The sequence below is a fragment of the Leucoraja erinacea genome, chromosome 31 (assembly GCF_028641065.1).
Source record: "Leucoraja erinacea ecotype New England chromosome 31, Leri_hhj_1, whole genome shotgun sequence".
Taxonomy (NCBI): domain Eukaryota; kingdom Metazoa; phylum Chordata; class Chondrichthyes; order Rajiformes; family Rajidae; genus Leucoraja; species Leucoraja erinaceus.
The window spans coordinates 15,630,916-15,648,117 of record NC_073407.1 but is presented as its reverse complement, the minus strand read 5'-3'; the positions used below and the strand labels follow the sequence as shown (position 1 = coordinate 15,648,117).

The following is a 17,202-nucleotide window of genomic DNA, read 5'->3' as shown; positions in this document are numbered from 1 at the left end:
TGAAATCAATAGTCAATTTAACTGGTACTACAGTCTTATTTTTACGTTGGTATTTCTAGCAACAAAGCCAGTAATTATGATTATTCTGTTCTGATGACTAGCATTATGATCTACATTCCTCATTCTGTCCCCACAGTGCTTTTTATTCTAACATTCCCCCCAACACAGTTTCACACAGGAATGGAAAGAATTGATCTCAGCCCATGCTCCAGTGTTGCTCTTACAGGCACCATATGGCAAGCAACACATCCCACATTTTCTCATCAGCCTCCCTCACCTGACAAACTAATCCACTGAATGTGCACAAGCAACAATCTGATGGGAAGATTTATTTTCTTTGTGTAGAGTTGTCCAGTTTCCCCTCAACTGTTTCACTGTGGTTGATGAAACATTAGTGGGCAACGTGATGGGAAATGGATTCCACATCCCTGGCACGTCCCATTTTAACAAGTGATCTCCAGCCATTTCACTGAAAAATGAGACAACTCTTCTCACCACCCACTATTTTTATCTTTGGGAATAGATCCCAGATTCCATAACCACAGTGAATACACTGAATATTACAAGCTCCAAACTCTACCATCGCCGACACTGAACCAGCAAGACTTCAGTGTAATAGTGTTTCCTGAATTCCTTTGGAACATGTCACTTTAGTATCTTATAGGTTGCTATCTCAAGAGCATTTTAAATAAAACCAGTTTTGTTTTTAAACAAAAGCCAGACTAATTGACATCATTTTCACCTCCAGTTAGCAGATATACTAGATGACTTTGTAATGAATTAAAAAAATCAAACGCATTGCAATGTTTGCTTCTGGACAGTTCTGCTATGGGCTCGTTTGATACGGTCAGCAAACTAACCCATGGCAGAACTGTCGTCCCACTTGCACAGAACAGTATGCCAGGACCATCAGGCTGAAGATCAAATAATTAGTTACGTTATGTTCGATTCAGATTGGATTATAAACAATTAATCAACACCTCCACAGTTGCCATTATAGTCACTGCTCGTGGGAGTCTAATTGTCAGCTGCCTCATTAGTGAGAAAAAATATTAGCTTTAGAACAAGCCACTCATGAAAAATCGCTTCACAACCACTGGAGCTCCATCAGATAGTAATCTTTCATCTATATTTGTATCCAATCCATGCCGATGGGGTAAACACTTCCTGTTTCCTGGCTTTAATTGTCTGAAATAATGCAGTGAGAGCTGTACTGGGGAATGTTTCTATCAGATACTGAGAACTCAGCACCTGGAATTCATAAATTCATAAGTGACAGGAGCAGAATAAGGCCATTCGGCCCATCAAATATACTGCGCCATTCAAACATGGCTGATCTATCTTTCCTTCAACCCCATTCTCCCGCCTTCGCCCCATAACCCAACACTGGCTGAAAGAGTAGTGGACGCAGATGTATGTGATTTTGCCCTCCAAATCTTGAAAGCAATAATCATGTTTCACAGGCGAGAAACGGCAGTCCCATAAGGGGAAAAGCTGGCAATACCAGCAAGAGCTCTATCGGACACACAGCCTCCTTCCCGCTGTGACGATTCTAGGATTCCACTTAACAAAGAGAAGCTGTCTCAATGAAGCCCCTACAAATCAGCATCAATTTTATTACTTGAGCAAAACACAAAGGCTGAAGGAACTTAGAGGGTCAGGCAGCATCTGTGGATGGAAATGTGTGGACAACGTTTCAGGTTGGGACCATTCTTCACACTGACGAGTTGGGAGAAGGCAGGGGTACTGAAAATTAGCAAAACGAGGAGGGGATGGGGCAAAGCCTGATGAGTGATAGGTGGATACAGGAGATGAGGAGAGGGAATTATTGGTGGGTAAATGAAGACGGTGTCAAAAGCTAGAGGTGAAAAGGAATCAAAAGGGTGTCAGTAAGGAGAGAAAAGCATTCAAGAGAGTTTTATTGTCATGTGTCCCTGATAGGACATTGACATTCTTGCTTTGCTTTAGCACACCAGAACATAGTAGGCACAAATACAGAACAGATCAGTGTGTCCATATACCATTATATAAATATATACACACATGAAAAAATAAACTGATAAAAGTGCAAATAAACAGTTTATTGGCTATTAATGTTCAGAGTTTTGTCTGAGCCAAGTTTAATAGCCTGATGGCTGTGGGGAAGTAGCTGTTCCTGAACCTGGTCGTTGCAGTTTTCAGGCTCCTGTACTTTCGACCTGAAGGTAGTGGGAAGATGAGTGTATGGCCCGGATGGTGTGGGTCCTTGATGATGCTGCCAGCCTTTTTGAGGCAGCGACTGCGATAGATCCTCTCGATGGACAGGAGGTCAGAGCCGAAGATGGATTGGGCAGTGTTTACTACTTTTTGTAGTCTTTTCCGCTCCAGGGCGGAAAAGGAGTGAAACATAAAGCCGGAGAGAGGAATCTTGGAATCTGAGTGAAATGGGCCAGGGGAGGGGAAAGAAGGGCTACAAGGGTTTAAAAAGAATCAGGGATGGGTGAAAAGTACACGCAGGAGGAGAAAGGTGCAAGGTGAGTGGGTAGGTGGAAGAAATGTTTGGAGTCAACATTTTTCCTTGATCTCTACTCTGAGGAAAGAAATCTCAACATAAGATGGGAATTATGAGCAATAGGCCACCTGTCCATCCTTTAAGAGCACTAAAATGACCTCATGAGTGTACATTTAAAATCACATCACATTAGCAAAGTTGCTTTCTCTTTCAAGGGTTTAAAAATAATCCAGGAATAAAGTGGAGTAGAAACAAAGAACCGCAGATGCTGGTTAATACACAAAAGGACACAAAGTGCTGGAGTAAGTCAGCAGGTCAGACAGCATATCGGTAGAACATGGATAGATGGCGTTTCAGGTTGAGACCCTTCTTCAGACTGATTGTAGAGGGAGAGAAGAAAGCTGGAAAGGGGGAAAGGCAGGACAAAGTGTGACAGGTAATAGGTCAACATAGGCGCGGGTTTATTTTTATAGACGGATGGTTGGAACAAAGAACAGAGATAAGAACGGAAGGTGCGCTTCAGGTTTGAAGGGTTGCAGATTGTGAAGCCAGAGGGAGGAAAGTAGTGTGGCGAGAGGGGGGGGGGGGGGGGGGAGAGAAATAGGTGAGAGTCCAGGTGGAGCACAGGGGAGAGAAGAGATGGGGGAAGGGAGAAAGGGGGGGGTAGGGTATGGAGGGGTTAGTGAGGGGTTACCTAAAGTTGGAGAATTCAATGCTCATAGGGGAGGGAGGTGGAGATAGAAGGAACTGCAGATGCTGGATTCCTGAGCAAAGCACAAAGTGCTGGAGGAACTGAGCAGGTCAGGCTGCATCTGTGGAGATTTTATCTTCAGTCTGAAGAAAGGTCCCGACCAAAAACGTCATCTGTCCATTCCCTCTACAGATGTTGCCTAATTTCCTTCAGTACTTGCGTTTTGCTTGGAAATAAGATGCTCCGTTCTGAGGTTGAAGGATGGCGTATAGATGAATTAAAAGTATGAAATAGACTGAAAGTACTTGCAGAGGGGAAAAAAATACAACAATTCAATCCAATCATCAGTCCCTGAGATCACAGGAGCTAAATCAAATCGTGTGAAAATAAAAATTGGTGCCATGTTGAAAAAGAAAACTGAGTGAATATTGCTCTCTCCAAACAAGCAGGTGGGAATATCACACATTTGTCTCTGCTGAGCATTGTTTTATAATCTGTGAATAAATATATCACCACATCATGCAAAGTACAGATAATGAGAAGCAAATTACACTTGTTACTACTGAAGAAAATAAAGAAAAACAGCATTTACTGAAATAAATAAGGCAATCAGAATCAAATATCAAAAACTTCTGGAGCCCACTCTGACAAGAGGATGCAACTGAAGTATTAACTCATTCCTCTGTGATGAACTTCCAACATTTTCTTGTTTGGAGATACAGCTTGGAAACGGGCCCTTCAGCCTACCCAGTCCATGCCAACCATCACACTATCCAATCCAATCCAATCACAATAGCACTATGTTATCACACTTTCTTATCCACTCCCCACATACTCGGGAAAATGTACAGCAGCCAATTAATCTACAAACCCACAAATCTTTATGGGATCTTATAGAAACTTACAAAATTCTTAAGGGGTTGGACAGGCTAGATGCAGGAAGACTGTTCCCGATGTTGGGGAAGTCCAGAACAAGGGGTCACAGTTTAAGGATAAGGGGGAAATCTTTTAGGACCGAGATGAGGAAAACATTTTTCACACAGAGAGTGGTGAATCTCTGGAATTCTCTGCCACAGAAGGTAGTTGAGGCCAGTTCATTGGCTATATTTAAGCCAATGAACTGGCTAGATGTTCAGATCAACTGGTTAGATGTGGCCCTTGTGGCTAAAGGGAACAGAAGGTATGGAGAGAAAGCAGGTACAGGATACTGAGTTGGATGATCAGCCATGATCATATTGAATGGCGGTACAGGCTCGAAGGGCCGAATGGCCTACTCCTGCATCTATTTTCTATGTTTCTATACTGGAGAAAACCCACAGGGTCAGAGGGGGGACATGCAAACTCCACACAGCCAACCTGCGTCTCTGGTGCTGTGCGGCAGCAGCTCTACCAGCTGTGCCACCCGTGCCAATGTGTGCTTTAATTGGCCGATATGAGTAATTAATTTTAAACTCTTGTATGTCAAAGCAGGGTTTTTCAATAGATTAAGGGATTTTCCAATCATTGAAAACCTTGCATAGTTGCTGAAAACAAGAGGAAAATATTTTCTCATGATTCTCAGGAGATAACAGTTGCTGCTTTCTGGATTCTTGGTTCACATGTGATAATCATAAACATTTTCTGCTATTTTCTCCCTCTTTAATATAGCCAATGAACTGGCCTCTCTGCCACAGAATGTAGTTGAGGCCAGTTCATTGGCTATATTTAGATGTGGCTCTTGTGGCTAAAGGGATCAGGGGGGTATGGAGAGAAGGCAGGTACAGGATACCGAGTTGGATGATCAGCCATGATCATATAATGGCAGTGCAGGCTCGAAGGGCCGAATGGCCTACTCCTGCACCTATTTTCTATGTTTCTATATTTTCACAAGACTATGAGGTTAAATCATGCAATGCATCAAGTGATGTGACGTTTCAGTTTCGATCAAATCATTATTCATCAACCTTACCAGTTGATTGCCTGTCTAAGCTGTACAAGAGTTAGCAAACTGCACAACTTTGGAGATGAGAAAAATGAAATATGTGGTCATCAGAATATGTCAAAGTTGGAAAAGCAGCATTTCCATTTTTAAAACTACAAGATGAAGAACCTCCAAATATGGTTCACTTTATCGCTTTTGGATTCTGTTCAAAGTGCTGTGTTTTCTCAGCAATTTATTATTTTACAATCACGGAATAATTCAGCATGAGCCCCAAACCACTTACAACATAAAGGTTGTGCAACAGGCAAATTGAAGATGATTTACATTCCAGCGAGAAAAACCCTGCAATTTAGCCCACGAGTCGATATTTCAGCTTTGCCCACCTACATTAACTAAATTACTCCATAAAATGAACTTATGGACACATTCAGAAAAAAAAAATGTTAGAGCAGATCCTATTGAGCAACAATGCACAATTAACACGTTGCATGTTCAGCAATGTTTCTCTACCCAGACAACTCAATTTATGGAACATAGAAAACACAGAACAGTATAGCACAGGAACGGGCCCTTCAGCCCACAATGTTTGTGTCGAACGTTAAACTGATCTCGCCTACCTGCACCTGACCCAAATACTTCTATTACGTACAGCTCCATGTGCCTCTCAAATAGCATCTTAATCGTACCTGCCTCCCCCACCACTCCTCGCAGTGCATTCCAGGCCCCACCCCTCTGAAAATATGCCTTGCTCATCTCCATGAAACTTGTCCCTCTCACCGTATAGATATGCCCACTAGTGTTTGACATTTCCACCCTGGGATAAAGGTTCTGACTGTCTACCCATCTATTCCTGTCATAATCTTATATAATGTCTGCCCTTAGCCTTTGATGTTCCAGAGAAAACAATCCAAGTCTATCTAACCTCTCCTGGCTGAAACCCTCTGATCCAGGCAGCATTCTGGCAAACCTCCTTTGCACCCTCACCAAAGCCTCCACTTCTTCAATTTAACGGAATCAGCAGTGTCAGTACGTTTGTTGCATAACAAAATAATGTAAGATTGAGAGCTTCTGCTAAAATGGTCAAATAGATTTCTGGATGTCACGAATCTTGAATCCTGGAAAATAATGTGCGTTGTGAAGAGAGCTGTGTTTAATCATGCAATTCGTCAATTTGGGGTCAAGGAAAGAGCATTCACGTCACAGCCCTGTTTCCACCAATCTTTCCACCACCACGCACAAGAAGCACAAGACGCCATTGTATGCAGATGCCGAGAAGTGTGTTCAGCTCTGGCTGAACAATTTCTAATCTTGTGATGTGGACTCAATAAGAAAAAGAAGATCAACCAATGACCAATTCTTTATGTATTAAGTGGCTGCACTGTAGCATGTATTCGTTTGGGAGCATTTGGTCAAATTTTGTGTTTTCTCAAACATTTTGCTCAAAGTTAATTCAATAAACTACATCATATTTTGTGTCCCTTACTAAGAGAGAAAGCTTTATTTCAGTGAAAGCAATAACTCCTTTATTGTTTTTTTCACGGCTTGTGCTGACCTCATTGAAACCTTTGTTCCGACTTGACAATTTCAACACACCCCTGAGCGGCCGACACTTCTGCCACCCTCCGGACATTAACGGGACTGTCCCACTTACGCAACTTTTTAGGCGACTACAGGAGACTATGAGGTCGCCACAAGTTCGCCGGAGGTTGCCGGGGTGTCACCTGAATGGTGGTGAGTAGTTCCCGCATTCGTGTAACTAGTCGTGGCTTCATTCTGGCGACCAGAATTTTGAAACCATAGAGAGTAGCGAGAATTCTCGTGACGCACGTGCAGTGGTAGTGGGTTGCCAGGAGGTCGTAGGTTGTCATAGGTTGTCACCGGTGCTGACCGGTGAATTTCATTGGCTCACTGGGGAAAGCAAACGTAAACAGTAGTTTAACCAAGGTTAACCGACCGGTAACGTTAATGTCCGCCGAGCTTCACAGCCATGTATCTCTGGCTTCTTAAAAGTTGTCTCCATTCCTCCACACCCGTCTCCCCCTTCTCCCCCCCCCCCCTCTTTTAAAGGACTTAAGTGCCCTTCCCATACACTGTGCTTTCACCGTCTTAATTACAGCGTCAACCTTCTTGTTCATCCTGGTGTGCGTCTGTATCACATTGGCTTTGCACCATGTGAATTTCACTCAGACAGCGCTCCCCCGCTTGCCCTATCCCCCGCCTGCATAACTGGCTGGTAAAGGAAAGGTGTGTGTGTGTGTGTGTGTGTGTGCGTGTGTGTGTGTGTGTGTGTGTGTGTGTGTGTGTGTGTGTGTGTGTGTGTGTGTGTGTGTGTGTGTGTGTGTGTGTGTGTGTGTGTGTGTGTGTGTGTGTGTGTGTGTGTGTGTGTGTGTGTGTGTGTGTGTGTGTGTGTGTGTTCCACTCTGACAGTCGCCGTTCCAGTCACTGGTTTTTCAGCGACCTGCTATGACTTGACTCCTAAACTTTCTGAGGTGCAACTTTCATAATTGTTCAACTTCTGTCAAGGAGAAGCTATACTTCACCCTCGTTAGACCTCATTTGGACTACGCAGTTGCAGCATGGGACCTATACACAAATAAAAACATTTATTCCATCGAACGTGTCCAAAGACAGGCAGCTCGATTTGTTACTAACACCTATGAGAGAGAAGCGAATGTCACCAAACTTCTGAATTCTCTGGGGTGGAACCCTCTCCAAGACAGACGGTTCGACATCGACTACAAGACCTACAACAAACCCAAACCAATTAGGAGCAGACGAAGGCATTCGATCCAATTTGTGATCCAGGCTACAAAGACAGATGTATACAGCAATTTGTTCTTCCCCCGCACAATTAGAGCATGGAATAATCTCCACCCAACTATAGTTACCCAACCAGATGCAACTAAATTTTGTAGTAGCTCTTTCTTCCCAATAACCCTTTCTGGCTTAAGCCCTCCCTTCATCACCTCCAGTTTAAATTCCATTTGGAATATTTTGGAGGACCAAGAAACCAAGAACCAAGAAATAAGAAAGTCGCTGGCAGTCGCCTGAAAAATCGCCTCAGTGGGACAGGCCCATATGAATCATCTAAAATTCACGCCCAAGTCTAGACTCATGCCAGACCTCTGTTCTCCATCTACCTCTGATCCTGCTGACACACACTGGCTCCTGATTTAGGAATGTCTTGATTTTAAAATCGTCACCTAGGTTATCAAAACACTCCAGGCCTCTCGAATCCCTATCTCTGAAAATGATTGTCAGACAACCCTCCAAACTATCAGCACATTCAAAAGTCAAGATTCTTGATTATTCCAGAATTTAGTTATTCCACCAATAGTGCTAAAACCCTAAATTCTGTAATTCTCTCTTAATCCCCTCCTTCCTTCAAGACGGTGCTTCAATCTCTGCATTCAAACTATCAGTAATCCACCTTAATATCTGACTCGTTTGCAAATTTTGATGCATGTTGTTATGATATCCCATTTGACATTAGAAGGTATACAAAATATTGAAGCTGCTTGTTTATTAATGGGATAATTTTACTTACAGTTTGAATGACATATTCTTTATAAAATAAAATAATATGCTTATCAATTGTTTTTTAAAAATCTATCAGATTTTGTTTGGTTTAGTTTAGAGATACAGGTCGTTCGGCCTACCGAGTCCACACCGACCAGCGATCTGCCACACATTAACATTACCCTACACACACTGGGACAATTTACACGTACACCAAACCAATTAACCTACAAACCTGTATGTCTTTGGAGTGTGGGAGGAAACCAAAGATAAGAGAAAACCCACGCGGTCACGAGGAGAACGTACAAACTCTGTACAGATAGCACCCGTAGTCAGGATCGAACCCAGGTCGCTGGCGTTGCATGTGCTGTAAGGCAGCAACTCTACCATTGCGCCACCTTGCCGCCCATGTCTTGATCTTTCTCCCTGTGACCTCTACATCAGACATATATTCAGAACACATTAATTTCTGCTTTGCCTGGTAACTCTTACTAGATACAAACCACTAAGATTGTGGATTCCTCAGGAAGAAGGAATGACATGTTAAATTGTAATTTATACTTCATCAGATTGACACAGGATCCCTGAGTAGGAACTATATGATACATGAATATTATTAATGATGCCAGTACCACACCCCGTGAACAAAGATAATAAGCATCAATTTCAAAGTAAGCTAAGAGGCGGAAAAAGGCACCTGGTAATTATTTTGTGGGGCATTGAACATGACAACTGAGCCACCAGTTACATCAGCTGTCGTGGACAGTTTTCTGGTAGTTCCTTACTAGTCCAGTATCAAGAATAACCTCCCATACTGTCCAACAAAAAGAGGAAAATCGTGGGGTGAAAATTATTAATCTCTATATTTTCTTTTGTACATAGTCACGACCCACTCCTCCACTGTAGTTGAGGAAGTGCACAAGAAAATTTGTGGTCACTCTTTGGAATCAAGTGAAAGATTGAAACATTTTCACTCCCCATCCCTGATTGGCCTCTATTTAAAAAATGTATGGCAGAATCTGAGGGACTTTTATTACTTTCTGTTTGTTGCAATCGGCTAAGGCAGCTTCCATTTTAGACCCTTTTCCACAAGAACTGTCATGTTTGTTTTGGAGGTCCAATGGCAATGCTCGTGATTCCTTTATTAATGAATTTTCGTTTTGTGATATTTGGAACTACAACATAAGAAAATACAATCTTGCCTCGTTCACTCCCATTTTTCTCCCTCACTTCAGAAGTTATAGTCTAGAATGCAGTATGATCAATTTTGGCTGTGGTCCTGGTGCATTTACTGAGCACAAAATTACATGAACATATATTCAAAATGTTTTAGTTGAAGATAAAAGCCAAATTGGAAGTACTTACACTTCATCCATCTCCACGTCCTCCTCATTCTGAGATAGCTGAAGGTAGGGATTATCTGAAGCCGGTCGGAACTTGTAGCCCGTCAAACAAAAAAATACGAGAGTGGCCAGTTCATCTAGAAACTTAAATTAAGAGTGATAATTAGAGAACAGTTCTATGGATTTTGGATCTGTGATTGTATTGTTGGCCACCTGAAGATTTTTGTTCATGTTTGTGTTCTGAATACAGACATGTGCAATTAAGTAAACAACGAGGATTCAAAGAAAGACCAGGAGCTCAGAAGCCACTACCGCAGGTGAGACAATAACACAAGGGTCAACGGCCCAGCAAAGCACAGTGCTAGACTCTGTCATTGTTGGATGATCTTATAACTTGGTTTAAGGCAAAATCATTTTGTAAGCTGATTAAAAAGGGAACATTAAATTCAACATTATTCGGAACACATTGCCCGTAGCAAATTAAGTACATGGGGCAAAATGAAGCAATCATTCACGGACAATCTCTCCAAATTAACCTATTTCATAATATCATGTAAATTAAGTTAAATTATCAATATAGATATTTCCTGAACAAACGTACGGTCATTTGAATGCATGAGTAATTTACCAAATTGCCAAATAGCAGCTTTTAAAGGTTAGCTTACTATTACATTATCTTTCTTTTACGCATAATTATATTATTATCAAAGTTCCCCTATTTCTTCCCTGAAGGACTATTTCTGGATTTACCAGAGAACATTCAGTGGTGACCATTCTTCAAATGCAATATAATGCAATGAAAGGTGTTGAGCAATTTTTCTAGTGGAGCCCAACATAACTGACTTCCATGCTGCCCAAGCCATCCATCACAGTAAAAACCCAGTGTATAGAAAGTAGGACTGCAATAATGAGGGGCATAGAAAGGGTAAAGAGTCAGAACCCTTTTCCCTAGGGTGGAAATGTCAAAGGCTATTGGGCAGAGCTTTATGATGAATAGGGCAAATACACACTTTTGTTTTTAAACCCAGAGTGTGGTGAATACCTATTACCTGCTGGAGTGGTGGAGGCACGATAAAGTACTTTATCTTTGCGTCATGTTTGGCATGAATAATGTGGGCCGATGGGCCTGTTCCTGTGCTGTCCTGTTCTATGTTTTATCAATCCTGACTGAACATTTCTCCCTGTTGCAGTCGGACTGATGTTAAATGCGCTCTCTTTCAACTTTGTTATCTCGGCCACAACATTAAAGTAACAATGAGGATTATCTCAGGAACTGCACCAGAATTGGAAATATGTGTGTAGTTAAACATGGTGATCTATGCGGCTGAGCAACGTACAGACAGGTCACAGAATCACTGGAGAAGCTAACTTAAATGTCAAAAAGATACCCTGTCGAAAAGCCATTTACAACCTGGGTCTGTGATAAACCATAGTTGTGGGTTAAAAGGAAACATTTTATAATACTAAAAATAACATGGGTAAGATCAAAATCATTGGAGAGAATCTCTGAAAACATGCCAGCAATGGCCGTGCAGGCTTGAGCCACGGCCTACTGATGTTCCTATTCTATTCTGTTCTAATATTAGTCATCCTGAGCTTCCAGCTGCCTGTCAAGTTAAATCTCCACCTCATTCTGAACACTGTGTCTTCGGCACATTGCACTTTTCCAAGTCCACCAGGTTATGCTCAAGGAACAACACCGAATCTTCTGGCAGACCTCACGACTTCACATTGAATTCAACAATTTCTGACAACCTGCTTTCCCAGTTTGCAAGAGTATTTCCAGCACTTCAGCTTAGCAGCAACTGTTTGTCAATCACAATTCTTAAAACATAGTTTTACTTTCAGGTTTTACATTGTTCTCATTCATATTCTGTTTGCACTGCCACAGGCAGTATAGCTGCAATTAGCGAACCCTCACTGCCCCTCTTTCAGTTCTAACCACCATTTGTGTCATTCAATCTCCTGTTGTCTCCACCCCATCACAGTCATACCATTGTTTTCTCAACTCCTCCTCGTCTCTACCACTTTAAATATTGTTGTCTTTCTGAAGCAAAGACATTGATCTGAGATTAACCAAGTTGCTCTGCATAGACACTGCCAGATCTACTGAGCATTTCCAGCATCTTTAGCTATTATGTGTAATGCTTTTTGACCTTGAATGTAGCATCCACTTTAGTCAATGAAACACACGAGTGACATTCAAGCACTGTTCTCGGAAGAAATCCCCTCAACTCTAACATAGGTTCAAAATTAAACTTAGCCTTTTCAGCATTGGAAAGGAAGTGCTTGAAAGGTCATCTTGTATTATACAACGTATTATTCTTAAGGGGTTGGACAGGCTAGATGCAGGAAGATTGTTCCCGATGTTGGGGAAGCCCAGAACAAGGGGTCACAGTTTAAGGATAAAGGGGAAATCTTTTAGGATCGAGATGAGAAAAACATTTTTCACACAGAGAGTGGTGAATCTCTGGAATTTTCTGCCACAGAAGGTAGTTGAGGCCAGTTCATTGGCTATATTTAAGAGGGAGTTAGATGTGGCCCTTGTGGCTAAAGGGATCAGGGGGTATGGAGAGAAGGCAGGTGCAGGATACTGAGTTGGATGATCAGCCATGATATATTGAATGGCGGTGCAGGCTCGAAAGGCCGAATGGCCTACTCCTGCACCTATTTTCTATGTTTCTAAGTACCAAACATTATGGAAAGAGCAAAACTGAATAGTTGCTTACAAACTAGTGGGAAAAAGGCCAATTTAACACTGAAACCATAAATGTACAGAATGTTCAAGAAGCAGATAGGCTCATGCACATACTAATGGAATAGAAACGCCTTTGGACAATTTGGGTTTCAGCTCGAAACGTTGCCTATTTCCTTCGCTCCATAGATGCTGCCTCACCCGCTGAGTTTCTCCAGCATTTTTGTCTACCTTCGATTTTCCAGCATCTGCAGTTCCTTCTTAAACACTAATGGTTCTACCTGGAAGAATGAACAAATGTGGGCTAAATATCATTGCTCTTCTGCAACTAAGCCACAAGGCTATAGGTCCTCACCCTTTCCCCATCTCTTTCAATCCAGAAATGTAACATTGTCTGTGAACATGATGCTAGAATGCAGTCCTGCACAGCCTCACTTGTGGGGCTGCCTTTTTAAAACAAATATTCATTCAAGGTGAAGGACACAACGGAATAGTAGCAAGATCTGCAACAACACAAAGTTAATTAAAAAAGTGAATGGGAAATTCTAGCAGAGGGTGGGCAAGCTTCGACTTAGATAATTACCAAACACGCAGAAACAAATAATATTCATTCAGGTAGAAAATTGCATTTCAGCAAGCTCTGGGAATTTCAGTTTGATAAAAACCAAATGCCAGGATGTATGTTTTGTTTGTTTGATGGTTTAAAGTGGCTATTTTATTTCCACTGTTACTTGTTGTATGAATTCCAGCATTTAAATTACCATTTCCCAGGGCTCACAAATGCAGGTTGCTGAAGGAAACCATCCTGAGACTGGCTTTTGGCCTCTATGCCCACGATGACATGGGACAATGTCCACATTCCATCATTTATGGCATCAGCTTCTTTGCCCTGCCCTGCTTGCCAACCAAAACATCTCTTGCTTGAATGCATTTCACGTGCATAAAATAAGTTAAAAGACTGCAATAACATTTTATGGACATTGCCCCCCCCCCCCCCCCCCCCCCCAAAATGATTCTGGAGAAGATTACTCAGAACAAATTCCGTTGCAAGATTTTTATGTAACCATGGTTCTTCAGTTCAGAGTATAGATATCCCAAAGAGCAATTCAAGTCCATTACATTTGGATTAATTGATTAAGAGTTGCAGTAGCCAATTTCTCCATGTAACTTATCTCTACTCAAAGCACAAAGTGCTGGTGAAACAGGCATCACATGTGGAGAGAATGATTAGATGGCATCTCAGGTTGGGACCCTTTTTAAATCTGAAGAAGGGCCCCAACTTGTAGCATCATCTGGCTATTTCCTCCACTGATGCTGCCTGACCCATTGAGTTTCTCCAGCATTTTGTGTTTTGCTCCAGATTCCAGCATCTGTGGTTCCTTGTGTTTCCAACCAATCTCCTCGCTTGTATCTCATCAGGGAATGTGGCTGGCGAAGTTTTGAAATAACTGACGTAACGGACTTAAAAGACTGCAGATGCTGGAATCTGTAATAACAAATTGCCGGAGTAACTCAGTAGGTCGGGCTGCATTTGTGGAGGGAAATGGACATCCAATGTTTCGGGTCCTGACCCTTCCGCTGGACCATTTCACCTGATGGAAACCAACTTGTTTGTTTGTGGCAATAGATAGACTATTAAGTTGGTTTACCTGGTATAGCCATTTCCATTGGAAGGGTACGATGATTTTGATCAAGATTGCAATGATTCGTGTGAAGTAAATATAACACACAATCTGAAACAGAGAAGAAACAAAATTAGCATTTTAGAACAGTCAACAGTCAAATCAAATGTATATTGCAACCCATATAATTGATTGAGTGCCATTGGAGTAAAAATAGCTTTATTAGCTTGAGTAAATGTGTCACATTCCTTGAAATTTCAAAGGATGAGAGGTGATCCAGAAGGGTAAATATTATTAGGTACACAAAATTGCTGGAGAAACTCAGCGGGTGCAGCAGCATCTATGGATAATAATAGGCGACGTTTCGGGCCGAAACCCTTCTTCAAACCTTCTTCAGGTAAATATTATTACCCACATCAAAAGGTCAATGGAATAAATGAGAATGATTTTGCAGTTATTGAACAATACAACTCTGAAGAAAGCAGAATTATGAACAGATTTTGGACAGAGATGAAATCTAGTTTTGAGTGAGCTATATATATCTGAATTATTTAGACCAGATTCAGTTATATGGTGAATAAATTCAAGACCAATATTTAAAGCCTTTTGTGCATTAAGGGAATCAGGTGAAAAGTGGACTTTGAAATATAGGATGAGTCGTGATTACATAGAATGACAGTAGTAATAGTACTAGTAATAGTAGTAATAGTAGTAGTAGCAGCAGTAGTAGACCTTCTAGTAATACCATACACGTTCCTCTTCTTTTTTAAGTTTTTTTGGGCACAATTTCACCACTCAAATCATTGTACATTTTGTCGTGGGATTATTTTAATGATCCAAAAGTAATCAACTAAAGACAAAGCTAAACGCGTGTGATCTTGATTCAGAAAACAAACGTTTGACAAAATACACTGGTACAGGTGCAAGTTATGATATGAGCAGATGATGAACTTAATGTTTCTGCATGAAATTTTTGCTCAGTTATCTTGACTCAGATTTTAATCATAAAAGGATTTTAAAATGATTCAATAATTTGAAACTGTGCTGATTTCAGCCACTGTAAGTAAGGTCTGTCATGGACCAACCACATTGATGCCACAGCCAAAAAGGCACACCAATGCTTCTACTTTATGAGAACACTGAAGAAATTGGGCATATCTCCAGATACTTTTACAAGCTTCTAAAGATGTACCCTAGAAAGCATACTATCAGGTTGCATCACAGCATGGTTTGGGAACAGCTCTGCCCAAGACTACAAGAATTTGCAGAGTTGTGGATATAACCATCATACAGACAAGACCTCTGACCATTGAGTCCATCCTGCACTTTACGCTGCCTTGAAAAGCAGCCAACATAAGCAAAGCCTCGTCCCACCCCCGTCATTCCTACTCTTTTTCCATCAAGCATGAAAGCGTTCACCACCAGACTCAGGAGCAGCTTCTTCCCTCTGTTATCAGGCTTTTGAATGGTCCCTTCATAAGCTAGGGTACTGTCTAATTCACTTCTACCCCAATGGGGACATTGAATTTTGTCCAGGAAACTGATGCACTGAGAACTAGATTCTGCACTTTGTATCTTCCCTTTTGTTCTGTCTATTTTATTTGGGTTTAAATTAATTGTATCTCCAGGTATGTATCTTATACTTGATCTGTTTGGATAGTACATGTGATAATATTAAACCTAAACATTCTGGCCAAGGGGAGCAGAAGAATCGGTTTCACAGTGTGGATTCATCAAAGTTTACAGCTTCTCATAGCTGTGCTGCCTCAATGAACATGGTATACACTCCGTCACATTCCCACGTACTTATTTCACTTTTTCAACATATATTCAGAATTCTACTTTCTTCAGTCCTCTAGCATTTAATAATTTTGCTATACGTTTAAGAAAAAATCCCAATTAATTCCTATGCTCTTTCAGCTTGTGTCATAATCTTTTGCTATAGTGTCACCTATTAATTCATCAGATGATGGAATTTCTTCTCCTTAATGGAATTCTTCTGTTATGAACAGCTCCATTAGATCTTCAATAAGATCATCTCCAATCATCAACAATGAAAATGATCCCTCACCTTCTCTTTTGGATTTTATTCCTTCCATGTCACATTTCTTAGCTTCAGTATGAACAAGCATCACAACTCAAAACTGTGACAACATAAAAGCAACCCTAAAGATACTGTCTGACCCATTGAGTTCTTCCAGCATTTTGGTTTGCTGCAGTTCCTTGTATTTCCATATTTCTTAGCATTCTCGGTCACATTGTGCTGTGCATCTTCAATTAAATTTCCGCATTGTATCTCTGTAAACAGCTGGCATAGGCAAACAAAATGTCTTTCCTAATTGGGAGGCAGCTCAAAAAAGCAACATAAATACAAGTAGAAATCAGTAACATTGCTCATAACTAAAATTGTGACTAAAATTGCCATACATGGATCCCACTCACTGCTTTCCTTCTCAACACAGTACAAGTTGTGAATCAGCTTCCAACACATAAGCTGGGAAGCGTGCTCTCTTTCGGTCAAAAAAGCATTATCCATAAATGCTCTCTCTCTCTCCATCTATCCAGAAAAGCAGCCATCTCCACTTTCCTCAGACCACCCCAGACCATTTGGCCCAAATCAACTCTCTCTAATCTGTTATCTACCTGAACCAATCTCTGGAATCACAGTTACCCCAACATGCCCCAAAAATATAGCAGCAAAAGGTTACAAAGTGCTGGAGTAACTCAGCAGATCAGCAGCATCTCTAAAGAACATGGATAGATGATGTTTTGAGTCAGTTTGAAGAAGGATCCCGATTCGAAACGACATCTATGTCCTCCAAAGATGCTGCCCGAGTTACTCCATCACTTAGTGTTCTCTTGTGTAAAACAGCATCTGCAGTTCCTCATTTCAAAATGTAGCAGTACCTTGGCTGTATTA

General features: G+C 41.3%; 1 protein-coding gene across 1 annotated transcript in view; it reads right to left on the bottom strand.

Moving 5' to 3' along the window:
* Window positions 1–9,983: 9,983 nt before the first annotated feature.
* Window positions 9,984–17,202, bottom strand: part of gpr107 (G protein-coupled receptor 107) — a 47,830-nt gene continuing 40,611 nt past the window's right edge. The window contains exons 16-17 of the mRNA XM_055660082.1: window positions 14,310–14,393; window positions 9,984–10,109 (exon numbers count right to left, since the gene is read on the bottom strand). Coding sequence (XP_055516057.1) covers window positions 9,984–10,109; window positions 14,310–14,393 — 210 coding nt within the window. The remainder of the gene's footprint in view (window positions 10,110–14,309; window positions 14,394–17,202) is intronic.